The 26,280-nt window shown below is 47.3% G+C and overlaps 1 protein-coding gene across 1 annotated transcript in view; it reads right to left on the bottom strand.

Moving 5' to 3' along the window:
- The window catches only part of MYO18B (myosin XVIIIB), a 218,838-nt gene that overhangs the window by 75,253 nt on the left and 117,305 nt on the right, over positions 1-26,280 (bottom strand). Inside the window, exons 29-33 of the mRNA XM_061169252.1 lie at positions 26,067-26,190; positions 24,994-25,194; positions 21,158-21,268; positions 16,825-16,929; positions 7,824-7,976 (exon numbers count right to left, since the gene is read on the bottom strand). Coding sequence (XP_061025235.1) covers positions 7,824-7,976; positions 16,825-16,929; positions 21,158-21,268; positions 24,994-25,194; positions 26,067-26,190 — 694 coding nt within the window. The remainder of the gene's footprint in view (positions 1-7,823; positions 7,977-16,824; positions 16,930-21,157; positions 21,269-24,993; positions 25,195-26,066; positions 26,191-26,280) is intronic.

The following is a 26,280-nucleotide window of genomic DNA, read 5'->3' as shown; positions in this document are numbered from 1 at the left end:
AAAGGGTTCTTTTGCACACACAAAAATACACACATACTTGAAAAGCACCAGGATAGATTAAATCTTCCTTCCTCACTTTACAAAAGAAAGCTCTGAAGCCGCACACCCTCCCCGCCCGCTTGAGACAGTGCATACTGGGGAGGGGCTGGATGGCCTCCAGGGGTACACCCTACGGAAATGCACACACATGTGCCTCCCCCATGTAAGATAGCATGGGAAAACATTCATAGCAGCTCTATTCCTAACAACCAAAATCTAGATGACTTACTTGTCCATCAATAGCAAGGTGGCTAAATTGTGATACAGTCTCATAAACTAGCAAGGAGAATGAAGCAGCTAAGACATATGGTAACATCAGCAGGTCTCGTCTATATCAGTGGAACAAAGAAAGCAAGACACAAGGAGAGAACAGGAAGAGGATGGGAATTCAGCCAAGGGGTAACAAGAGCGGATGAGTAACCGAGGAACAGCTTTTAAATGCTCATCTGGTTCACTGGCTTCTCCCCTAAACCTATGGGTACCTTCTGAGAACAGGCCTTACGGAGAGGCCAGAATTACTTAGGGCTTGAGGCACTGGCTCTACGGTGACCAGCTCACCCCTGTTTGCCTGGGACTTTTTTGGTTTTAAAATCAGAAGTCCCATGTCCCGGGAACACGCTCAGGGCTCTATGGATGGTGTCACGAAACAGCACAGGCTGTTAACACATTCTAGGTTGGATCCTGAACAGGGAGAAAAATTGTTACAAAGAACACCAGTAAAACAACAGGCAAAATTTGAATAGTCAGCAGATAAGACCAGGGGTCAGCAAACTTCTCCTTCAAGGACAAGCTAGACAATATTTTAGGCCATGCAGGCCGAGAGGCAAAATTGAAGTATATATGCAGGTACTTATCTAACCGTAAATGTAGCCATTTGAAAACGAAAACCATTCTTAGCTCTCAGGCTGTAATAAGAAAAACAAAAACAAGACAACAATGAAAAAATAGGCAGCATGGGCTGGATTTGGCCTGTGAGCCATAGTTCACTAACCCCTGGATTAGAAAATAGTATTTTATCAATGTTAAAATTTCCAATTTTGATTAGGGTAAAGGGACCTCATGTCTGTAACTTGTTTTCAAATAATTCAGAGAATGTGATTTAGTGAGAAAATGATAAAGCAAATGTGGCAAAACGTTAAAAAGTGAGGGCTCTAGGTGAAGGATCCAAAGGAGTCCTTTGAATTATTTTTGTAATTTTTTGGTAAGTTTGAAATTCTTTCAAAGCACATTATTTAAAATACATTCCAGTTGCCCCCCAAACTCTGTGACTTTGGGCAGGATTCTCATACGCTGAGCTTCCTCCCACATAAAATGGGCCTAAGACCAGTTGCTTCCTATGGAGACTCACCCCACCCCGTGGGGCCCTATTCTCGCACAGAGCACTGCTGTGTGCAGACACGCTTCTGCACTCTGGCCCCAGAGAGGAGAGGCCCCTCTACTCATGGAGCTCACTACACTCAAGTGGGTTGGGGGGATAAAGTTCGGTCATGACCTCTAAGTGCTTGGCCCTGTGCCTGGCACGGTGTAAGCCACGGATGCTTGCCATCAATGTTCCCGTGGTTATGATTACCCTGGTGGGTGGCCGGGCTGCTCTGGGGGCCTGGCACTCCGCAGCTAAATAGTACCAGGCCCTGTGGGAGAGACGCATAGACGGTGCTCCCCAAAGGCTGCAATGAAACCAGCCTTTTCCCGCCTCATTCATCACCGCCTTGGAAGTGTCAATATTTGTGGGGTGAACAGGCTCCTGATAACCATGTTTTTAACCAATTACAATTTGGACTTTATCTCCTCTGGCAGGAGGTTATGTTAATATTGAATCAATTCACTCCAACACAATCTTTCTTTAGAAAAGTCTCTTCAAATAAGACATCCAGGCCACCTGTTCTGTGGTTCCGGGCTGGAGAGAAGTGTTCCCTCAGTGCTCGCTCACACGCAAGACTCCTGTCGGGATCGTCCTCCCAGAGCTTGCTGGTTATCTTCAACGTCTCATGGAAGCGCGGGTGACACCTGGAGACCACCATCCTGATTAAGGGCACCGGGGATCCTCAGTCGTCTGCGCACTAGCAGGGACCACTGGGGGTTCACTGTGTGTAAGATGCACCAGGCCTAACGGCCCACCTGAGGGACACTGAAGCCAAGCCGCAATCCCCCAGTGGAGGGGCTACAGGAGCACTGAAGCTTCCAGACGGGCTGGGAGAGCCCAGAGTGGGCAGCAGGCCAACAGGAGGCACACTGGTAGTTTGGGGTGGTGGTTATCATACTGCCAGGGGTTGAAGTCAGACTCTGGGGGTTCCAGTCCCACCTCAATCTCTTCTGACCTTTTTGTGACTCAAGCAAAGAGGTAACTCTGACAGAATGATCTGGACTGTCCTGGGGGGAAGCCCAGGAGCTCGTGAGAGAAAGGAGCTGGGCCCCTCCCCCAGACCCTGGAGGTCAGAGGTGGCTCCCAGAGATGAGGCCCAAACCCAAGTCCGGAGGATGACTAGATGCCCATCAGGCAAAGAGGTTTCAGTGGGAGAAGCAAGTGTCCGGCAGAAGGCATGGCTTGGTGTGGGGACCCCAAGACGGTCTAAGCTGCTGGTCAGAGGTGACGGGAAGGTAGGAGCTGGACTGTGCATCTTTAAAGGTCACGTTGAGGCAGGCGGACTGTACTCTGAGGGCAATGGGGAGCCACTGATGGATCCTGAATGCAAAGAACCAAGATTGTATTTATATTTTAAAAATCTCTCTCCAAAGATCAGGGGGCAGAAAGATTGCTCGGACAAGACCGAGGCCAGCAGACTTGAGAGAATTCCAAATGAGAGATGCAGGTGGTGTGTGATAAGAGGGGGAGAAGCGAGGAGGGGCTAGATTCCAGAGCTCTTTAGGGGGCACAATGGCTGAGACTCAGCAACAGCTTTGTCCTCAGCAGGAAGGGGGCAACACGGCCCCCTGGCATGAATTAAGTAAGCAACTAAAGAGCTCAGTGCAAACTCTTCTCCATTTAACAAAACAAAACCAAAAAAGCAAATAACATAGTTCCTTCCGGGAGGAGGCAAAGGTCAAGGCACGAATCAAATTTAAACAAAAAGCCGCCACTGCCTGGGAGCAGACATCACCTTCCACTTTCTCCTCGGAGCCAGGTGCCGGCATCTGCCGCTCACAGATGTTATTTATGCACAGCGATTATCTCAATGATATATCTTGGTTGTTGGAACTGCTTCTGTCTCCAGATTAGTTTGTTTCCAGTGGAAGCATTCCACGGGAATTAATTAGTAACTGCTCCTGAAGAACAGGTGTCATTAGACCCACCCCACACATGGCCTTGTCTACCTGTCCAAGAGATCTTGTGCAATCCTGGGCCCAGGATCCAAAGTCTTCCACCAGCTGACGCCGGGGGGTGGGACGCAGGGGCCAGTGGGCAGCTCTACATTTAAAACTCATTGTCTTGTAGTTTTCAATTTAGAGAATTCCTTTGAATCCAGGGTCTAGGGTTCTTTATACTAGCCCAGTAGCTGGGAATATCAGGCTCTTTTTTTTTTAGGTAAGAAAAAGGAGCCTCTGAAAGGCAGGGTGACTTGCTCAGAATCGTACAACTAATTAAGTAGCAGAGGCAGGATCTGAACTCACAAGGTGTGTGTCTTTCCTCTGGGAGTCTTCCATGTTTTACCCCAGAGTCTTTAGCCTCAGGTGTTGGCTGAGACAGAGCCAAGTCTCCCAATGGAGGGAAACTGGGCAGAAAGAGCCAAATAATTTTCTCGGGACTCTAGATGGTAGGGCAACGGGCAGAGGGGAATGCCTGCCCACCTGGGAAGAAGGCAGGGGCTCTGGGAGATGCTCTGCCTAGGGGAACCCTCCCATGCCTCTGGTTGAGCCCGGCATGCCACACATCACTGCTTCAGTTGGGCCTAGAATCCTGCCGTTGTTTTTACAAGCACTTCTGACTGTGCCCTTCCCTGCTCTGTAGCTCTCTATGGCTCCCCATCACCTTTGGGATAAAACCCAAACTCCTTAGTTGGGCTCACTAATCCGTTCACGAGCTGACTCCAGCCTCGATGACCGACATTACCCTCTCTGCTCTTCCCTGGGGAACGCTGCACACCAGCAGCACTAGGCCAAGTGGAACACGCTCCCTGTCTCCTCCCGCCCCCGCCCCTGGTGCTCCCTCCTACAACGCCCATGTGCATCTTACCCAGCCAGCCATTCGTTCCCACCTTTAAGGAGACAGCTGAAGCCACCAGCTCCTCTCCCACAGCTAAATCAAGGGCATCCTCTTCAGCTAAACCCCAACATTCCGCCAGGAAAATTCAACACCCTGCTGGCCACAGTCTGCTCCTAGTTCGGCCTCTCGCCTAGACTGGGAGCCCCTCTCGGGAAGGGCTCTTCCTTATCCCTGCAGCCTGGCCTCGAATTCGTCCAGAGTGGACACCTTATCGGGATCTGCTGAACACACACAGTTCACTAACAGGTGCTTTCAAACGCATTCCCTCAGCTTTGCCCTCAGAGAGAAAACCTTTCTCTAGGTTACCCGGCACCATGGTTAGCGAGCTGTAGAGGCTGCAGAGGGTGTTCAAGCTTCTCAAGCCTTCACGGGCTAGACCTCATTGGCCCTCACCCCCACAAGCACCTGGGACACGAGGCGATGACGATGCTCCGCTTCAGGAGAAGGGCTCACGGAAGTCCTGTCACACAGTGAAGGTCACAACATTAGCAAGTGCGGGATCCAGTTCTCCTGACTCAATATTTAATGAATTGTAAAACTGGTTGAACTAGGCTCTGTCACACTAATATAACCTCACCATCAGTTTTCTCATCTGCAAAATGGGCCTATGCCATGGACCTTGAAAGGGTGTTTTGAGGGGTAAACAAGGCCCATGATTCCCAAATGGTGGTCCTAAGACCAGCATTGGAATCCCCTCATGTGACTGTTGAAAATGTAGATCCTGGGGCTTCCCTGGTGGCGCACTGGTTAAGAATTCGCTTGCCGATGCAGGGAACACAGGTTCGAGGCCTGGTCCGGGAAGATCCCACATGCTGTGGAGCAACTAAGCCCGTGCGCTACAGCTACTGAGCCTGTGCTCTAGAGCCTGCAAGCCACAACTATGGAGCCCACGTGCCACAACTACTGAAACCCACGCTCCGCAACAAGAGAAGCCACCGCAATGAGAAGCCCGTGCACCGCAACGAAGAGTAGTCCCTGCTTGCCACAACTAGAGAAAGCCCGCGCGCAGCCACGAAGACCCAACGCAGCCAAAAATAAAATAATTAATTTTAAAAAATATGTAGATCCTGGGTCTCAATGGGAAGAAAAAAGGAGGAGGGGGGCCTGTAAATCTGTGATTTTTAAACGGTACTTAAGTTATCAGATGTGCAGCCAAGTTTGGGGACCCCGAAATTCCAAGGAAAAGCCTGATACATAGTAGGTGGTTGAAAAATGTTAAAATCATGGGTACAGAACTGTCGGTGCTGGCGGCATTAAGACATACGCTGCTGTGTGCCATTGGGTAAATTACTCAACCTCTCAAAGCCTGTTTCCTTATTAGTAAAATGGGTCAAAAATAGAAATAGCCACCTCCTAGGGTTCTGGTGAGGATGATCTAAGTAATGCACTTCTTGTTGCCACCCCGACCATCTACCAGTCCTGTCAGCTCCAAACCAGCCCCCACTTTGCCTCCTCTCACCATCCCCACAACCACTTAACCCAGGAGACCCTTTCCTCCAGCCTAGAGGGGTACTCTAGCCTCCTAACGGCATGCACTCATCCCTCCTCAATCCCTTCCCCACACAGAGGAGTGATCCTCTGAATCCGATTATGTCACGCTCTGCTCAAAACGTCCCAACGGCTTCTCATCACCCCTGGAATAAAATCCAAACCTCCCAGGCCCCGCACGTTCTGGTCTCTGCCTGCTTCTCCTTCTCCCAGGGGAGTTTAGCTGATCACCCAAGCTAAACGAGACCCCTTGCAATTCCCTATTCCCTTTATTATTTATAATAACCCCACTTATTTCCTTTACTACCTGAATTAAGGTGTGGGATATTTCTGTTTATTTGTATCATTGTTTGCTTGTCCTCTTTTCCAGCAGACATCAGTTTCAAAGGGAGAAGACCATGCCTGTCTTACTAACCATAATATACTTAGATCTAGCACATCGCCTGACACTCAGTAGATGCAGCATAAATAGTGAATGAAGGAATGAATGGAATAGTCCAGCACTGAAGACACAGCTGGCAGCAAAGTTAGCTCCCTCTCCCTTCCCCCCTCCCGTCTGCTCTCCCTGCCTCTGTCCCTGGAGGCTTCAGGTAAAGGACAAATACCGTACACGGGAGAGGAGAGACAGCAATGCCCAATGTCATCACTACTTTATTTGATTAGCTCTGACTCTGGCATCCGGGACACGTGTGCTGGGAGCCAAAGCAACTGTACCCTGACCTCTGGTCCACACGATCCCATCCTTATAACAATTTCCATGACAACAGCAACAGAAAGCCAAGGCTGTGAATTCTCTTTGATAGGAGCCGGATGCAGAGATGGGGAAGAAGGACTTTCAGAAGAATGAAGCTCTTTGATTCAGCTCAAGGCGCCTTCACTAAATACCACTATTTTCCAAGAACACACATTTTAACCCTGCAGAGGGAGATTTCTCATGAATAATGAAAAAAGAAAAGAGGAAAAAACAAAACCACTGTGGTTCCTTTTCAAGAACATTCACCTACGGAGAGAGGGGGACTTGGATGGCATCAGGAATATTTTGATGGAAGACAGGCAGAATACAGGGCCTCCTGCCAAGGGGGCCACATGAACCCAAGATGCCTGAGTGGTGGCTGAGTGCTCAGACATCTTGACTGCCTGACAGAGGAGGCTCAGGGTCCTCCATCCACCTGGTCGGTCAGACAGACAGGAAGACGCAGGGTGAAGCAAAAGAGCCCCCAGATTCTGCACTTAGAATCACGAGCCCTGGATTTGAACCCCAACCCTGCCACCTACCTGCTGTGTTACCTTGGGTGCATTGCTTCCCACCTGTGGACAGAACTTTCCCATCTGTTAAATGCGCACAATATCATTTGCCCTCCCCCAGGGGTACCACGAGGATTGAGGGAGGGGACACATTCAAGCACAAGTGATTCTAATGTTCTGACATGGCCATGAAGAGAAATGAGTGACCAACTGTCCTGGTGCCCCTGGGGCTGAGGGCTTGCCCGGGACACGGGACTTTTAGCACTAAACCAGGACAGTCTGAGCCCATCATGCCTCCTGAGGTGCTCAGCTCCCTCCTGGCCTCACCTCTCATCCGCCTCCCGTTCTTCTCTGAGGCAGCCAGGGAAGGTGGGGCCTGAAGACCTGGGTTTGAATCCCGACTCTGCCACCCTCTAGCTGTGGGACTCTGGGTGAGTCACCTCTCTTGTGAATGGAGATGCTGACCCTCATGTAGGGTCTGCAGTATCAGCACTGTCTCTTTCATATCCAGCCCCGCTGGTCACCATGCACGCACGCATGCACACAGGCACGCGTGCGTGCTGCACTCAGCCATTCTGCCCCAGGGCCCTGATCTGCCCAAGGACTCAAACTCACTCTGCCTCAGGCCTAAAGAAGGGAACAGGACTCCTAAGTCTTTTATAAACCCCCTTCCTCATCTACCATATCCATGTGAGCCATCCAGCCCCGCAATGCCCTCCACCTCCCCGCAGGTCTGTGAAAGTCAGACATCAGGGCTGCGGCCACGCCCATCTGGGTGGGAGAACCATTCTCCCCCCGCTGGCCGCAGCATCCTCCCCATGGGGTTCTGAGAGGACCCCGTGACATCCACCTGGCTTTGCACTTTCTCCAGCTCCTCCTTGCTGACCGACGTCTTGCTGTCCTCCATGGTCCCCAGCAGGAGCTGCACGTCTGACAATAGCGCATGAGTCCTTCTGAGGTCCCTCCGAAGACGCTTCTCCACATCAAAGTCCCGATGGCCTATCTGGAAGCCAAGGGAAGGCTCTCGTGAGCTAAGACGGCAAAGTAGTGGCCAGGGTCCAAGTTCTCTGGAACCTGGCTCCCTGAGTTCAAATCGTGCCTCCACCACTCACACTGTGTGACCTTGGACAAGACCTTTCTCCTCCCCAAGCCTCAGCCTCCTCATCGGCAAAACAAGAATGGCAGCATTATCTTTGATAAAGGAGGCAAGAATATACAGTGGAGAAGAGACAGCCTCTTCAATAAGCGGTGCTGGGAAAACTGGACAGCTACATGTAAAAGTATGAAATTAGAACACTCCCTAACACAATACACAAAAATAAACTCAAAATGGATAAAAGACCAAAATGTAAGGCCAGACACTATCAAACTCTTAGAGGAAAACATAGGCAGAACACTCTATGACATAAATCATAGCAAGATCCTTTTTGACCCACCTCCTAGAGAAATGGAAATTAAAACAAAAATAAACAAATGGGACCTAATGAAACTTCAAAGCTTTTGCACAGCAAAGGAAACCATAAACAAGACCAAAAGACAACCCTCAGAATGGGAGAAAATATTTGCAAATGAAGCAACTGACAAAGGATTAATCTCCAAAATTTATAAGCAGCTCATGCAGCTCAATATCAATAAAACAAACAACCCAATCCAAAAATGGCCAGAAGACCTAAATAGACATTTCTCCAAAGAAGATATACAGATTGCCAACAGACACATGAAAGAATGCTCAACATCATTAATCATTAGAGAAATGCAAATCAAAACTACAATGAGATATCATCTCACACAGGTCAGAATGGCCATCATCAAAAAATCTACAAACAATAAATGCTGGAGAGGGTGTGGAGAAAAGGGAACCCTCTTGCACTGTTGGTGGGAATGTAAATTGGTACAGCCACTATGGAGAACAGTATGGAGGTTCCTTAAAAAACTAAAAATAGAACTACCATACGACCCAGCAATCCCACTACTGGGCATATACCCTGAGAAAACCATAATTCAAAAAGAGTCATGTACCACAATGTTCATTGCAGCTCTATTTACAATAGCCAGGACATGGAAGCAACCTAAGTGTCCATCAACAGATGAATGGATAAAGAAGATGTGGCACATCTATACAATGGAATATTACTCAGCCATAAAAAGAAACGAAATTGAGTTATTTGTAGTGAGGTGGATGGACCTAGAGACTGTCATACAGAGTGAAGTAAATCAGAAAGAGAAAAATAAATACCGTATGCTAACACATATATATGGAATCTAAGAAAAAAAAATAGGTCATGAAGAACCTAGGGGCAAGACGGGAATAAAGACACAGACCTACTAGAGAATGGACTTGAGGATATGGGGAGGGGGAAGGGTAAGCTGGGACAAAGTGAGACAGTGGCATGGACATATATACACTACCAAACGTAAAATAGATAGCTAGTGGGAAGCAGCCGCATAGCACAGGGAGATCAGCTCGGTGCTTTGTGACCACCGAGAGGGGTGGGATAGGGAGGGTGGGAGGGAGGGAGACACAAGAGGGAAGAGATATGGGGACATATGTATATGTATAACTGATTCACTTTGTTATAAAGCAGATACTAACACACCATTGTAAAACAATTATACTCCAATAAAGATGTTAAAAAAAAAAAAAAAAAGAATGGCAGCAACCACACAGCGCTGCTGTGGAAATTAAACAGGTGTTTAGCCCACAGCATGACTCACAGTAAAGGCACAACAAATCTGAGCTGCTGTCATGACTGTTATCACAGCCTGTAAGGATCCAAAGTTATTCTGTCTCATAATCTGTACCATAGCCATCACCTTGCAAGAGCTTACATGTCAGGCGAGGCCCTCTGCTGACAGAAGTCAGGACAGCAGTTACCCTGGAGGGGCAGTGACTGGGTAATACAGGAGGGGGGGTTGTTTGTGGTGTTGATCTGGGTGCCGGCTTTAAGAGCTGATGCAAATTCAATGAGCAGTACAGGTGGGATAAGGTGTACTTCCCTGCATGTATGTTACACATCAGTAAATGGTATTAGAAATACTTGTGCTGCTTTTGAAGGTCTAAATCAAGCTTTTCTGTCCCTTGAGCGGGTCTCGTTTGCTCGTATAAAGACAGGCCATTTTCTGCAGAGGGACCTTGCCCAGAGGTGAGCACATTCCCTCCCCCAGGATCCTGTCCTCCAAGACAGTAGTCACGTGGCTCCTGAAGAAGCCGCAGCCTGGACTTGGCACGGGGAGGGCGAATTAGATTCGTTAACAACTCCCAGTGGCCAACAGTACAGGCCGAGACAAACCAAGGGAGGTGCAGAATCAGGTAGGGGCCCCATGAAACCCTGAGAGCCCATGGTCTCCCCTAGAAACAGAACACCTACTTCAAAAGCATTGGGGTTAATGTCTCTGAAAGAAACTAACAGCCCCTTTCTCTGCAGGAGACTAGAGGAAGGAACATGGCACCACTGGTCAGATGGGGAGTTTTCAAGAAAATGGGGTGCAGGTGTGTCATCCATGAAACCCAGTTTCTACACCCCTGGACATCTGTGCCTCCACACCAAGTGCAACCAATTCCTGGATGCTCAGAATGCCCCAGAATATTCTAGAAAGAACTTGGGATTTAGAATGAGGTGGCCCAGGCTTGAAACCCTGGCTCGCCACTTGCTGGCGGTGGGACTGAGGCTGAGTCATGCCACCTCTCAGAGCCTAAGTTTCCTCACCTATAAAGGAAGAGGTAAAAAAAAAAAAAAAACCCTATCCTCCATGTTGAGATAATAAGACAAGGATCAGATGTGATAATGGATCGAAAAGCACTTTGTACGCTGTCAAATGCTTTACAAATATAAAAGATTATGAGTACTGTCTGATGACCTGGAATGTATTCCTCTAGACTTTGTGTTATTATTCTACCGCCAGTTCTGAATTCTTTGAAAAATGAGTTGGTTCTTAGAATATAGCCTCTTAGTTCTCAGATTTATTGCTTTAAGTTTAAAATGCTGAGGTGTGTGTATTTATATTTATATATATATATCTCCTCCTGAGCTGAGGAGCTGAGGACTGGGCATGGTGCCAGGCCCTTTGTCACATATTACTGCATTTCACTCCTGTGATAGTCTCTTGAAAGTGACATTATTATTATTGCCTTTATTAAAATAGTAATAGCTTACACTTCGGGCTTGCTAAGCGTCAGACACTGTTCTAAACGCTTTATGGGTATGAACACGTGGAGTCCGCATGGTGAATCTATGGGGTGTGAAGTATTATGATTCCCATTTTATGGATGATGAAACTGAGGCTAACAAAAGTGAAGCAGTTTGCCAAAGATCACACAGCTAATCATAAGTGGCAGAGTTAGGATACGAACCCAACTTTTCTGACTGCAAAGAGGTAATTTTAGTAAAATATACAAGAAAAGAGGTTATGTTTTGCTCTTTAATTTAAAAAAAAAAAAAAAAAGGGTGTTATGAAGGCACAGAGGAGCATCCCAGCCAAGGCTGGGATGGGACTAGACACAGTCTCAAGTAAGCAGGAGCTAGTTAGGTGAGGTGCAGGAAGGGGCACAGCTGAGAAACCATCTTGAATATGCGGTTCTGGGTGATTAGCATGAGGGTATAAAACACAGGAATGGGGAAGGTCACAGAATGAGAGAAGTTCCCTGGGGCCAGCTCACGTCTTGTGAGCTGTGTGGAGCTCTTCAGCATGTACTGTCATAGGGAAATGGAGGCACAACCGATAAAACAGAGAGGGTAAGTGATCAGCCCAAGGCCACACTGCTTCTAAGTGGCTACCCAGGGACTGGAACCCAGGCAGCTCAGTATTAGAATTCAAGTCTCTAACCACTGCACCAGAGTGCCTGGTGAAATCTGAGCCGGGACTTATTAACTCGAGAGCCCAGATTCTTTGCCATGATTACACTCAAGCAGCATGCTTTTGCACCTTCCTCATTTTTGTATCTGCTCTTGCTCTGCACACATCCTAAAGTGCCTTTAATTCTCCTGTGGGGCAGGTCAGCATCAGGGACATTCAGGATGACCCCATTCTTGCTGCCAGAAAGGCTCTGAAAATGCTGGCACCATCTCCTTTCCAGAGGGATCACTGCAAACAAATTCACAACAAAACCTCAGACCAAGTCATCCTCCCCTTCATAATAAATTGCTACACAAGAGGAGGGGGAAAAAAAACACCCCAAAACTCATTAGGTTAATGGGAAATAAATGTCATTCTGCAAGTTTACATTTTGCAGCACAAAGATTCAAATTTAGATAAAGCTGGTGAATAATTAACCAATAAAACTAAATAATGTTTAGTGTTGTTGTGGGAAACTCTGTTCCAACCTGGACTGTTTCACCATTTATCATTAAGGGTAAATTGTTTGGGGCAGTTGTTCAATGTCTGTCATCAAAGAACTCTCTAAGCACTTTTAACAAATGATCTAAAAATGTTATTAGGGGTAATCAAGCCACTTTACAGAGGGGAAATTGAGGCTTAGAGAGAGAACGTATGTAGCTGAAGGTTGCACAGCAAATTAATGGCAGATCTGGATTGCCTGATAACATTAGGAAAGAAGATGGCCCAGAAAAGGATAATTCTAGTTAACTAAATCTTAATCACTTTTTAAGCAGCATGGTGTTAGATTTAATTAAAAAATACAGGTTTTCAAATAATATATTGATAGACCTCACTTCGAATTCAGGTAGGCCACTAACAACCTATATGATCTTGGGCAATGTGCTTTACCTTTTGAGCCTCACTTGTTTCATTTATATGAAGGAACTGATAGTATCTAATAGAACAAAAGAGATCATAGAAGACATTATCAATCTACCCCAAAGGAGGAAAGGAATAAAGGAAGAAGCAAAGAAAGGGGGCAATAAACCAACAAAATTAAACACAAAAGAATAGAAATAATTTCAAATGTATCAGTCATTATATAAATGCAAATGAATTAAATTCTCCAACGAAAAGTTAGAGACTAAAATATTGCATTAAAAAGTATCCATCTGTTTAAGGGACACACACACACAGAGAAAGGTTAAAAACAAAGAGAAAAAAAGGTCTTGTGGGCAAACTAAAAGAAATCACACAAAATAAAATAAGGCAAAAATAATTCACAGAGAAAAAAGGGACACCATACAACAATTAGAAGAACAATGTACAATGTGCCAAGGAAATAAAACAATAACAAACTTAAATGCACCTAAAAATATAACCTCAAAATATATAAAGAGAAAACTATAACACAATTATAAGCAAAGTATATCCCCATGTACCACTATAATTAATAGAAGTATAGAAAAATATTCTACTTATAAGAGCCACAGAAACTACAAGATTCCTAGAAGTAAATCTAACAGAAAAGCTCACGACTTATATGGAAAAAAGTAATAAAATATACAATAAAATAAATATTATTTTTATTATTATAAGGTATTAATTTACAATAAAAAATATATTTATGAAAGCCATAGATATATGAAGTAACATAGCATGCTCATGATTGCAATACTTCAATATTAAAAAAATATGTCACTTGTTCCCAACTAACTTACAAACCAATGCATTTGAAAATCCCCACCAGGCTTTGTTATGGAATCTCAAAAAGAAGATTAAAGGATCGCAAATAGATAAGACAATTTTAGAGATGAGAAAGATAAGCTGTTTACAAGTTATCAAACCCAGCCATTAAGACCACATGGTGCAGGAACTGAAGAATAAACCAATTAAACAGAATGGGTAGCCCCAAAACACAGCCATACATATATGGAAATTGTAGAAAAAATTACTCACGAAATAAAACAAAGGTGGTCTATATCGGGAAAATATAGATTCCTACCTCACACATACCAAAATAAAATCTAGGTGGGACTTCCCTGGTGGCACAGTGGTTGGGGGTCCGCCTGCCAGTGCAGGGGACACGGGTTCGAGCCCTGGTCCGGGAAGATGCCACATGCCGCGGAGCAACTAAGCCCATGCGCCACAACTACTGAGCCTGCGCTCTAGAGCCCGCGAGCCACAACTACTGAGCCAGCGTGCCTGGAGTCCATGCTCCGCAACAAGAGAAGCCAACACAATGAGAAGCCCGCGCACCGCAACGAAAAGTAGCCCCCACTCGCCGCAGCTAGTGAAAGCCTGTGCGCAGCAACGAAGACCCAACGCAGCCAAAAATAAATAAATAAATTAATTAATTAAAAAATAAAATAAAATAAAATCTAGGTGGGTTAAAGGCCTAAAAATGCTCAAAACTTTAGAAATTTTCAGAAATATGGTGAAATATCTTTACGAACTCTGTTAAGGAAAGAAATCTTAAAAGAATCAACCATAACTGATGAATACGACTATATAAAAAACACTTTTTATTAAGTAAAAAACATTATAAACAAAGTGAAATGATTATCCATAGAGTAGGAGATATTTGCAAAATATACAACCAAAAGTGGATTAGCATCTTGGATCAGGATCGTGAATAATGAATAGAAAAAAAAGGTGAAGACAAAACACTATAAACAGGCAACTCACATAAGAGAAAACCATAATAAACGTGAAAAATGTACAACTTCCCTAGTCATGAGGGACAAGCCGTACAACTTAACAGTCAGTAACTGGTAAAGATCTTTAAATGTCTGACAGTGCCACGTGTCGCGGGGGGGAATGTGTGGTAGCAAAGAAAAAACTGCTGGTGACAATGTAAACCGCCACAATCACTTTGAGGAACAATCCGGGCAACACCTAATAATTCCAAAATGGTACATTCCTAACAGCCAGCAATTCCTCTTCCAGATTCATACCTTGGAGAATCTCTTTCCCACGTGCACAGGGAGACACGTATAAGAATATGCACTGTAGCTCTGCGTCCTAGAATGGAAACAGCTAAATATCCACCAACAGAAGAGTAGGATTAAAGAAAATGAATACTGTGTAGCAGTTAAAAAAGAACAGATTAGAGCTACATGTATTATCATGGAGGAATCTCAAAAACAGAGTACTGAAGAGCAGTAGAAGTAAAGGCAGAATCACATGTACTGTATACAGTTAAAGTTTAAATACACACGCAGGGGAATTAAAGCCTCCAACCTCAGGAGAATGGTCCCCTCTGGGAGTGAAGGCCGAAAAGATGGAAGGATAAAGGGATGGGAGATGAGGAACAGAAACCAAGGGGCCACCAACTGTTTTTGAAATGCTTTGCTTCCTTAAAAACATCTGAATCTGATGCGGCAAAATGTTAATTTATGTGAACCCTGTCCTCTTGATGCACAAGCATCAATTACACTGTCTGTTCTACTTTCCCATGTGTTTGGCAAATGTCTTACTAAAACATTTAAAAGTATCCAATGCAATGTTATTCAAAGGCTCCAGCTTGGTGACTAACACAAAATTAGCTTCTCATTCACTTAAAGTTACCTTCTCCTTACATGTAAAACTTCAAATTTTAGCAATATTTATAAAAACCTTTCTTTACTGAATTCCTTTGTTTTCTTAAACAGACCATGCTGGATAGAAGGCAACCTTCTCCCAACGATTTCCGACTATCATTCTAGAATCAAATCCTGGGGTGTTCTCTCTCGCGCTGATGCCAAAGGGAGAGGAGCCTCAGTGGCTCTGCACTCAGTGGCCCCAGTTTGCTTGGCTGAAAACCCAGAAAACCCAAAGAAGGAAGATCATGTAGTCCTCCCATTGATGTCCTCAGCTTCCGACTCTCACTCTCACGGCTGTAGGGGTCCCGCTCTAGAACTCACTCATTTACTCAATTAAAAAAAACAAAACAAAACATAGTGAGCACCTATTTGTCCGAAGCCTGGCTGCCCTGGATGACCGTTTGGAGGGGGCCCACATTCCTCTGTGAACAAGAGGAACGACTGTGGGGAGGTTACTGACAGCAAGATCGTTACTAATTAAAAGACAATGAACACAAGTTAAGTAGATACATTAAAAAACACTCCTATGATACTTAAAAAGAAATCATGGAAGCCACCAGCATTCCTCTCCAATGTCGGGGTTTCATGGAGGAGCGATTCCCCCCAACTCTGATACCGGGAGCTGGCTCTGGGCCCCGCTGGCTGCTTCCTTCACAGCAGTGGTTCTCTGTAAAGAGGGAGGTTGATTGTGTCCTGGAGGAACATGTGGTAACGTCCGTAGACACTGGTGGTTGTTACAACTGGGGGAGATGCTTCTGGCATTTAGGAGGTGGAGGCCAGGGATGGTGCTCAACAGCCTACGATGAGACAGCGCCACCTCCCCCCAGCACCCCGGCCGGCCGCCAACAACAAAGAATGATGCAGCTCAAAACGTCTGCAGTGCTGCTGCTGACAACCCTGGTCTACGGCGACGACGGCAACAACCCCACAAGGCTCTGCTCTCCAGCAGCTCAGAGCAGTTCATTAGATCACGCAAAGCCAAGGAGACAGAAGTGGCCCAGCTAGGGTCTAAAGCGCCATTGGCCTGACTCTGCCTTCAGCAGAAGTCTGTTCTCACGAGGCCAGCTCTGAGCACAGCAACCATTCACAGTCAGCCCATCAAAGCAAAGGCTGTCTATACTCTCACCCCGACAGCGGCTGAAGGCAAAGCGACCTCGTCTGTCACTTGTGGCTGGGCCCACTCTCTTTATTCTCAAGGGTTCTTCCAGGAACCCTGCTGTGTGAAGACTCCCCCCACGGAAGGTGCCCTCTGAAGAGGCAGTGAGTGAGGGCAGAGACAGAATTGGTGGAGAAGAAGGCGCCTGGGAGGAGCAGGTGGAGGCCAGCTGAAAGGTCTACCCTGGGCTGGTCCTAAGACCCCTCCAGCTGGTCTCCCCACGAATCAGCTCTCTAACAGGGCCCCCGGAGGCAGGGGACGCGCTTCCCAAATGTCTGCTGGTGTCTCCCTCTTACCTGATCGCATAGGGTTCCGATCAAGCCTTCTAAGTCCTGCTTCTCATGGAGGACCATCTGCTTCTCCTCATATTCTTGCTCCAGCTGCATTTCCAGTTGGCGGAGCTGTGGGCACAAAGGGCAGATGCAGGCATAGGATAGAAGAGCTCTACCCGACAAACCCCACGAGGCAGGGACCCTCTGGAGGATGGGGTGGGGGAGGTGGAGTTCATGGTCCCTCGCCCAGTTCCACAACGGCTCACCTAGCAGTTAGGAGGGGGTGTCTCTGTCAGAGGACTTGGGAGCCTAAAAGCTCAGGAGCCGGACAACTATGGGGAGAGCTGGCCAATTACGGGGAGCCCCCTGCCATTCACTGTGAAGTCCCCGCCCCCAGTTCCCTTCCCATTTCCTAACACATGTCTCCTTCCTCTGCCATGACCTAGCTTGAATAGTTACAAGTCTTGGCACTCTGACTTTTTAAAACTCTGCACAACATTGTATCCAGCATAATAAAATGCATTCACCTCGCTTATTAAATACACTGTGATGTAGCAAAAAAAAAAAAGTTGCATTTGAGATTATTTGGTGTTTGGACTGCACGTTTGTCTCTCCAAAATTCCTAATCCCAATGCAGTATTATTTGCCGATGGGGCCTTTGGGAGATAGTGAGGTTTAGATGAGGTCATGAGGGTGGAGCCCCCATGCTGGGATTAGTGCCCTTATAAGAAGAGACACCAGGGAACTTGCTTCCTCTCTCTCTCCACTGTGTGAGGACACAGTGAGAAGGCAGCCGTCTATCAACAAGCCAGGAGCAGGGCCCTCACCCCACACCAAATCTGCCAGCACCTTGATCTTGGACTTTCCAGCCTCCAGAACTGTGAGAAATACATGTTTGTTGTTTAAGCTCCCCCCACCCCACGCCCCCAGTCTACGATATTCTGTGATAGCAGCCCAAACTGACTAAGACCTTTGGCTACGAGCAACTCATTTAATTTACAGTTGGCTCTGATTTCTTGGTCATCACCCAGCAAAGGCAGGCACTCCCTGCTAAAGTGGATGCCTCACTATAACGGTGCTTTGCACATCCTCTTCTGCACCAGACTCTCTCATGTGTGTTGTCTCACCCCTTCCTCCTTTCTCCATCCTGTGCTCTCAATGACCTTCTTTCACAGACGGGCAAACTGAGTCAGAGAGCGGTCCTGAAGCATAGACTCCTACGTCAACTGCTGCTGAGAACAGTCAGCTTTCTGTCTCCTGGCCCCAGCTCTTGTGCCACACCAGACAGCCATCAGCATTCCCGCCCAGGTCTCTAACGATTGATTTCCTGCCATGGTGAGAGACAGACTGAGCAGAGCAGTCACTAGATGTGCAGTCAGTGTTAGTATCTGTCATAGGAGAAAAACACCCTTCTCTGACCTCCCCCTCCCCCTTTATAAATCTGTCCATGGAAAAGCCTCAGGAGGGTCTGGGTCACATCTCCAACTCATCAGGGTCCTGGCTCAGGGCACTCATGATGCTCTGAGGCACTCTTGGAATGCACTAGAAATTGTGCTCCCTTCACCTGAGGGCACATGGGCAGGGACTGGGGGCTTCCATCTCCTGAACCACGGAGAGAAAAAAAGTACTGATGGATGGTCATTTCAGAAGAAAGTTCGTTTCAAAATTTTCTTTTAAGAGTGAGAGACACAAGGCACTCTGCTCACATTTGCTTAAAATGAAGACTGCAAAAGCTGAAACTCATTTTGAAAAATATACAATAAAAATTATATATCAAGCAAGGCAAAGTTTTCTGGAGTGTGTTCTGTAGAACATTTCCACATGGTGTTCACACGTATACTGTGTGTGGAGGGGGGGAAGGGAGGGAAGTCCATGCTAGAATAAGTGTGGGAGCCACTGAGTTAACAGGGCCTTCCATGCAGTACTTATCAGAGCCTATGGTGAGTTCATGTGCAGGGAAGTGCTAAAGGATGCAGCACTGCCCAAGGTTGACTTCTATCAAGTGCTTCCTAAATGGCCTTCCACAGTCCAAACATTTGCAGAATTTAAAAAAAAACTTTTTAAATCTAGTTATTTTGGTTAAGAGATTGGGCTTTCGAGTCAGACAGACCTAAGTTCAAGTCCGAGCTCGTTTACTTCCCAGTGAGGTAACCTTGGGGAAGACCCTTCACCTTTGGGACTCTAGTTTCCTCATCTGTAGAACCAGGACTATAAACCTTACAGAGTGCTTATGAGAATTAAATAAGCTGACAGACATAAAGAACCCAGCCTGAAACATGGTGCCCACTGGGTATTCAAAGAATCTCATTCATTTCTCCCAAATATGCAATAATGGAAAATAAGCAGAGATTGGCCCCTCAATGATAACTCCCAGCACTTTACAGTTTATAAGGCATCTGCCATTCTTTCCTCTTATTCTCACAACAGCATAGGTAAGGTAGAACATTTTCTCTTATTGCTCCCATTTTGTAGATGAGAAAACTGAGTCTTAGGGAAGTTACAAGACTTACTCAAGGGCACACAGGTCTGGTTGAACCTAAAATCTATGACTCTTCTTTTCCAACTCTGGGGAGTTCTGGGGGGAACGCACTTGGCCCCTTGGGATGATCCATGTAAACCCCCAGAGGGGATGAGCCCTAAAGGGGCCCCAAAAGGAGGATCTGAGGAGCAGGAAGGGCAGCAGATGCAGCAGCACCAACCACTGGGAGTGGAGAGGGCCTCAGTTCTTACTTACTCCCCTCCCCCCCCAGAGCGATGATAGGGTGTCGAGGCGACCCCATCTGCCCAGGACCTGCTCACTAGAGTCCCGTCTCCACCGAGGTCCTGACACCACTGAGGCCTCCTCCAGCTCCGCCCAGGATGATGCTCTTGGGGGGATCTGCAGAGCACCAAGTCCCTGAACCCTCCTTCCCTTGGATGGATTAGTCACACCCAAGAGCAAGGCAACCACCAGGTTTGTTCCCTGGTTCCTCTGGAAGGATCAGCTACCTGAAAATCCACACACACCGGTATTGCTCATAAGTTTCCAACCATCAAGGGTTACATTACAAAGCTCTGTGCAATAGTTCCACATCTGTGATCTCCTTGAATCTTCCCTGTGACCCGGCAGGGGGCCATCATTATCCTATTTTACGGATGAGAGAAGTGAGGCTTATTAGCAAGGTTATGTGATTTCTCCAACGCCCCACAGTTGATAGCTGATGGAGTTGGGACTTGATCCAAGCCTCTGTGACTCCAAATAAAGTAGCAACGTTGGCTTTTTGTGTGTCTTGTAAACTGGCTCTGAGTGACCAGCGGTGGATACAGAGAATGGAGTGTAGTTTAGTTGGAGTTGAGGGTTTAAAATCACTTTCCCAAAATCACACAGTTGTTAAGTTGGAAGGGCAAAGATTCAAACCAAGAGTCTATGAGTTCCAGCACCCATGCTCTCAGGCCCTGCAGTTTGGAGGTCTCTGTAGAGACTCTGTTTAGGGAACTAATAATCAGAGTCAACTTTGGGAAATGCTACTTGGCCCCTTCTTGGAGATTCACAATGTACCCAAGGCAATGAAAGGCCCACAGAAATCCTGCCCAGACAAAACCTGTTAAATGAGGCTTAACCCAAAGCTTCTCAGCAATTCCATTTTAAAGATTCATCTTACACATTCACATCAGTGAATGCATCTGTAAGGAGGTTTGTCTCAGCATTGGCCATAAAAACAGAAAATGTCCAATGACAAGAGAATTAATGAGAGCACACGCCTATGGTGGAATACTTTTATAAGACATTAAACATGTAAATTAGATCCGCATTTACTGACATGAGAGGAGGCCCAGGACAAACTTCCCAGTGAAAACAGCAGGCTTCAAAGCAGCATGACCCCATTCAGGTAAAACGGTATCTCTACAAATATGCACTTGTGGGTACAATGAAAGAGAGAGAGGAAAGAACATTTAAAAATAGTAATAATGATGGTGCCTTGGTGGTAAGATTTCAAGGGTTTACTGCCTTCTTATACACTGTTTGAAATGTCTGCAAAGAGCTTGGATAAAATGTAAGAAATGATGTGCAAGGCAAATAGCCAGAAGGGACTGGTCCCTTTCTTGAAACATATAAATCCTTACCCAAAGCATCAGTCACAAGGCACTGTGGGCTCTTTGTAGAAATCTTGGGGTGATTATGCTAGACAGTTTCAGAGGATCGTAGTTAGGACAGGTACGTCTGCCCCAGCACCCTTGAAAGCACTGAGGAAGCTAAGGTCTCAGGTGGTTGAAGAGTCCGTCCCCAGGTCCTGGGATTCCCCTCACTCTAAGGATGAGGCACCCAGACTGACCCTGCCGGGACCCCAGGACACAGCTGTGCTCGTGGCTCACGTACCCGCTTCTGGCAGGACTGGCGGATGTCCTCCATCTCCTCCTCCTTGTCCTCTTGGTCCTTCTGGTGCATCTGCTTCATCCGTTCAATCTCCAGCTCAAACCGCTGGCGGAGCTGGGGGCAGCAAGGACAGCGCGTGAGGGTGACCCACACCGTTCATGTCGTTCTTAGCATTTCAGCTGCATTTTTCATTTTGGGACTGCACGGATGAGAGTCAATTTATCCCCCCCACCCCGCCCCAGGCAGCCAGGGAGGTCAGAAATGGTAGATAAATAGCCCAAATACTGCCTCTATCCCTTCCGTGGTCATAACATAACGTCACTAATCAATCACACTCTTTGCCACTGAGTTTAGATATCATTTTGGAATCCTTCTCAACACTCTCAGGATGAAACAAATTTGTCATCCCTGGAGCAGGCATCAGGGAAGTTCTTCTAGATGGGTGGATAGGTGGGTGAATGGATGGTAGAATAAAAGTTTACTTATGAAGACAGGAAATCCTGGAGAGGGAGATAACTTGCCCAAGATGCTACCTTGACAATTCACTTTGCCTTTGGTTAGTTACCCTGCTCTGTAGAAAACAGCCTTCTTAAAATACATTTGTGAGAATGAAATGAGATGACATATAAAGCACTTAGCACAATGCCTGGCACAAAAAGATTACGTTTTCTTTCCCCATTATTTTGAAAACAGAGTAAGGATTGGCCCCTCCCTTCCCGGAAGCCTGACATAACCAAGAACTGTGTTCCTATTAAGGAGATGAGCCTTTTCAATGAGAGCCTCCAACACCTGCTCAGGGCAGGAAAAGAGCTGCGTGTGATGTTTAAGCTGTGCCATCTTACACAAAAGGCTCCAGAACTGGAGGCAGAAGTCATGGGATCCAATTCTAGTTCAAGAATTTACTTTCTTGATTTTCATAATTGAGAGACTGATCCAAGCTCTTGCTTGTCAAGTTTTGTGGCATATTAGAATTACCTGGTGCCTTTTCTAAAAAATATTTCAATTCCAGGGCTTCACTCTGGACCTATTGGGTCAGAATCTCCAGGATACGGGCCTCAGGAACCTATACTGTTAAGCTTTCACTGATGTATCCTCTTCAATGCTGTTGGTCACAGAGCAGCATGGAACCCACCAGTGCAGAGGGTCAGACTGTAGAAACTACAGCGTCCTGACCATTTGCTACTCTGCCCTGGCACCTCACAGCAAGCTTTCATGAGGCTACAACTGCTGCCTCTCTAACATGGACGTGCAGTCGAAAAAAGACAACTGTGGTCTTTCCCAACGTTGATGATATTCTCTACTACATAGGACTGTGGTGAAGAGGAAGAAGAATGGTGTGCATCAGAGCCCCTACTGTAGTTCCCGGCAGAAAGCAGGCTCACTTTAAATGCCAACTTCCTTCCCTGCCTCCTTTAAAATGACAGAGGTTATGGGAAGATAATCCAAAATGAGGAGCATTTAAAGCAAGTAAATGTAATATTTCTTTTTCATTTTTTTCCTAGCCTCTTGGACACTCCTGACATCTGCAGTAGCATTTATGTCAAGCTTATATGAGTTAACATAAAATTTCCTGGAAAAAGTGCTATGTTGTAATCAATAAATATCTCCTGGATGTCTACAATAGCCCAGTGCAGTGTGAGGTGATGGGTGAAGCTGAAGATGGATGAAAGGGTTGAGTCAGCTTCGCCTCCTGTGTAAGCTGACGGGGGTACTGGGAAGCTGCATTCAGCCTCGGGTCCCTGAGGTCACCGTAGCACATTTCTGCTTCCGAGCACCGAGTGGTCCCCTGGTGGCATCTTCAAGAGGTAACACAACTTTCCAAAGTGCTCACTCTATTCTTGACTCTGGGTTGCTATGTGACGCTGTTCCACCCTCTACGTCCCAGAACGACCTGCACAGATATCCCACCTCCTTCACGAACCTTCACAGATTCACAGCTGGGGTTGGGGGGAGGCTAGGGGGTTGACAAGGCTCCGACTTCATCGTACAGATGAGGAGACTAAAGTCTAGAGAAAACAGGGGGCTCGCCTAACGTCACACAGACCCCATCTACATGTGACCATCTTGCAGTTCCTTAAATGCCACGTGACTCCCCTGCCTCCAGGCCTTTGCACTGGCTGTTTCCCCTGCCTGGAACTCTCCTCGTCAGCCAACTCAGACTCATCCTTCAGCTTTCAGCTTCAGTAAATGTCACTTCCTCCAGGAAGTCTTCCCTGACTGTTCCAAACCTGCTCCCCAAACCAGATCTGCAAGTTAAACCTTCTCATAACACTCAGCATAACTATAACCTTCGGCAGAGCGGAGACCACATTCGTCTTGTTTACAGCTGCATCCCTAGCATCCACCCTGTGCCTGGCACACAGTAGGTGCTTAATAAATACGGGTTTGACTGAGTAAAGAAGCTGTTTTCTGAACCACTCCAGACTGTCCCTCCACGCCTGCCACATCCATGTCTCAATACTCAGCAGACTCCATCCTGATGGAGGGGGGATAAGTGAGAAGCAAGGGACAGCACCCCAGCCTCCCCCTGACCGCCCCCACTCCCTCACCCCACTTCACCAGAGCTGCTCAGTTTATTTGCTTTTACGTATTCATGCTGCCTGGTCAGATGTTCTTGAACAAGGAGTTCCAACCTTAAAACCATTTCAACAAAATTACCCCTTATGAAATCCCACATGAGAAATTTCTTTAGAACTAAGCATCAAGAAAAGCCTTGCTTCCCCTCAAAAACCTGGCTTGTTTTTATCTTGGGGATGATAAAAAAGCATGTAACTCACATTTCCTTTTTCTCTCTGGCCACCAGGAATTTTAGAGCTAAACCTATTAAGTGTGTAAGATCGTATGTTCTGCGTGTCTGCTTATTAATTCACCACCCCACCGTTCCTTAGCACCGGTTTTAATTTGTGTTTTTCTGGTTTGGCTTGTTTTATTTATTCTTCTATTTTATTATGCATACATCTTATAAGCTGCCTCGAATTCTTTGTGGAATGAGTTGGGCATATAAACAAACAAGCAGACAAAATATTCATCAGGTGCTTCACTGAGGGGGCTGGTACAAGAGTATTGGATTCCTGCCTTATTCCCCTCAGTTATTTTGCGTTTTCCAAAGATCAGGGCTCCCATCTCCCTGGAGGCTGTGCACAGCACAGGTATCCGAGGCGCTGTGGAGTCAGATGGTGCAGGCTCCAAATTCCGTCCCTGCCATTTTCTCCCTGTCCCTGAGCCTCAGTTTCCACATCCGTAAAGTGGGGATAATACTAATATCTCAGCATATAAATTTCTTGGGGAGATTGATGAGGTGAGATGTGAGGAGAGCTTAGGGCTGAGTCTGGTACACAGACAGTGCTCAATAAACACCAGATATTGGGTCAACAGTTATTTAATGAGTACCAACTATGCACCGGCCTCATTCCAGGCTCTGGGGATGCCCTGATAAGCAAGATCAACCAAAATGTCCTCCTGCTTCCCTGAAACTTATATCCTAACGGGGGAGAGAAGCATTGAGCACATTTTTTAAAGCACTATGGCATATGATGGCAGGTGCTATGAAGGAGAACCAAACGGCTAAGGAGTGGCGTGGAGGTGGGGTTGTTTTCCTGAAGGAGATCAGGGCAAGCTTCTCGGAGGAGCTGACACTGACGCCTGCAGGATGGCAGGAGGGGCTACATCATGGAAGGTCTGAATGTCAGACCTAGGGGGGTTGAGGTTCTCTGGGGTGCTAGGGAGCCACAGAAGAATGAGGAGCAGCTGAGTGAGGCGCTTATGTCGTATTCGGGTAACAACCTTCCGCACTGGAGTCAGCATGGGGCAGGGCATCGCCCTGGACAGGACCTTCCTACCTGCTCCAGCTGCTTGATGGTGTTTTCCTGCTGCTTGTGGATTTTCTCTTGCTCGAGGGCACTGGATTCCAGCTTCCAGAGCCTCTCCTTCAAGCCCGCAACGCAATTCTCCCCCAGAGAGGGCGACCCCAGCAGCTCCTGCTTCTGGGCCTGCAGCATCTCCACCTCCTGCTTCAGCTGCCAGGTTTCTTGCTCCTTTCGCTACAGAGACAAAGTGGGCAGAGATCCGAAGTCACATGACCGTACTCCTGCTCCCCCTGGGACACCTCTACAACCTGCGGGAGGGCGCTTTCCACTGTTCAGTGCACGTCATCTCCACTGCCATCTCCACCTGGATCTCGCGGCCCCCCGCCGCGCCCCCTGTGGGACGCCAAGGGCCCCTCCCTGGGACAGCTCAGACAGGCTGGGGTGGGGAGTTTGTGGGAAGCAACACCCTTGCCCCTAGAGCTAGACCTCAGAGCACAAACAGGAGGTGTTTGCCCCATTTGAAAGCTGTGTACCTGCCAAGGCTGGGCCTGAGATGTTGGAGCAGGGAAGCAAAGTGGCCAGGAATGACTCTTCCAGGTTAGAAAGTCAGCTCCAGGGTGAAAGAAGTCTGGGCTACATCATGAAGGAGCTGCCCGCCAGGCTAAGAGGTGCAGAGGTTCTCCCAGAGTAATAGGGAGCCACAGCAGGCCTTGAGGAGCAGCTGAGGGAGGTGCCTGTGTCATATTTTAATCAAATTCCTCTGCACTGGAACCTGCAGGGGACAGGGCACTGCCCCTAGCTGGGTCTATAGCTAACTCATCCTGAGCCAAGCCTCTACTCGCTCCCAGGTGGGCAGCTCGGAAGTCAGGCAGGTGACCGGAGCAAGATCGTGAGGGACGTGGAGCTAGGGAGGCCTGCTTATCCATCACCTGCCACCCACGGTTTGTTGGTTCAGGCGCGCTGGGCTCCATGACCCCGGCAGGCCAAGGCCGGCCGACCAGGACGGCCACACGCAGAGCTCTCGCCCCATCTGCAGCAGGCGTGCGAGGGGTTTCCTGAGACCCAGCAACCAAGAGCCAGGGGGGCGCCGTGCCCCCGCCCCTCACCTTCAGGTGCTGCTGAAGCTTGCCCAGCTCGCACCGGACGCTGGTGTTCTCCTGGGCCACTTTCTCGCGGAGGCCCTTCTCAAACACGGACTCTCCCAGGGCCTGGGCCAGCTGCGTGTCAAACCTGTTAGAGCAGAACGCGGTCATGGCCCTGAGGTGGGTGTGCCTGGGCCGGGGGCGGGGGAGAGAAGGCGGGTGCTGGAGAGAGGCAGTT

This window comes from Eubalaena glacialis, chromosome 15, assembly GCF_028564815.1.
Source record: "Eubalaena glacialis isolate mEubGla1 chromosome 15, mEubGla1.1.hap2.+ XY, whole genome shotgun sequence".
Classification (NCBI taxonomy): Eukaryota; Metazoa; Chordata; class Mammalia; order Artiodactyla; family Balaenidae; genus Eubalaena; species Eubalaena glacialis.
Note: the sequence above shows the minus strand (reverse complement) of the source record. Positions and strands in the feature narration are given on the sequence as shown.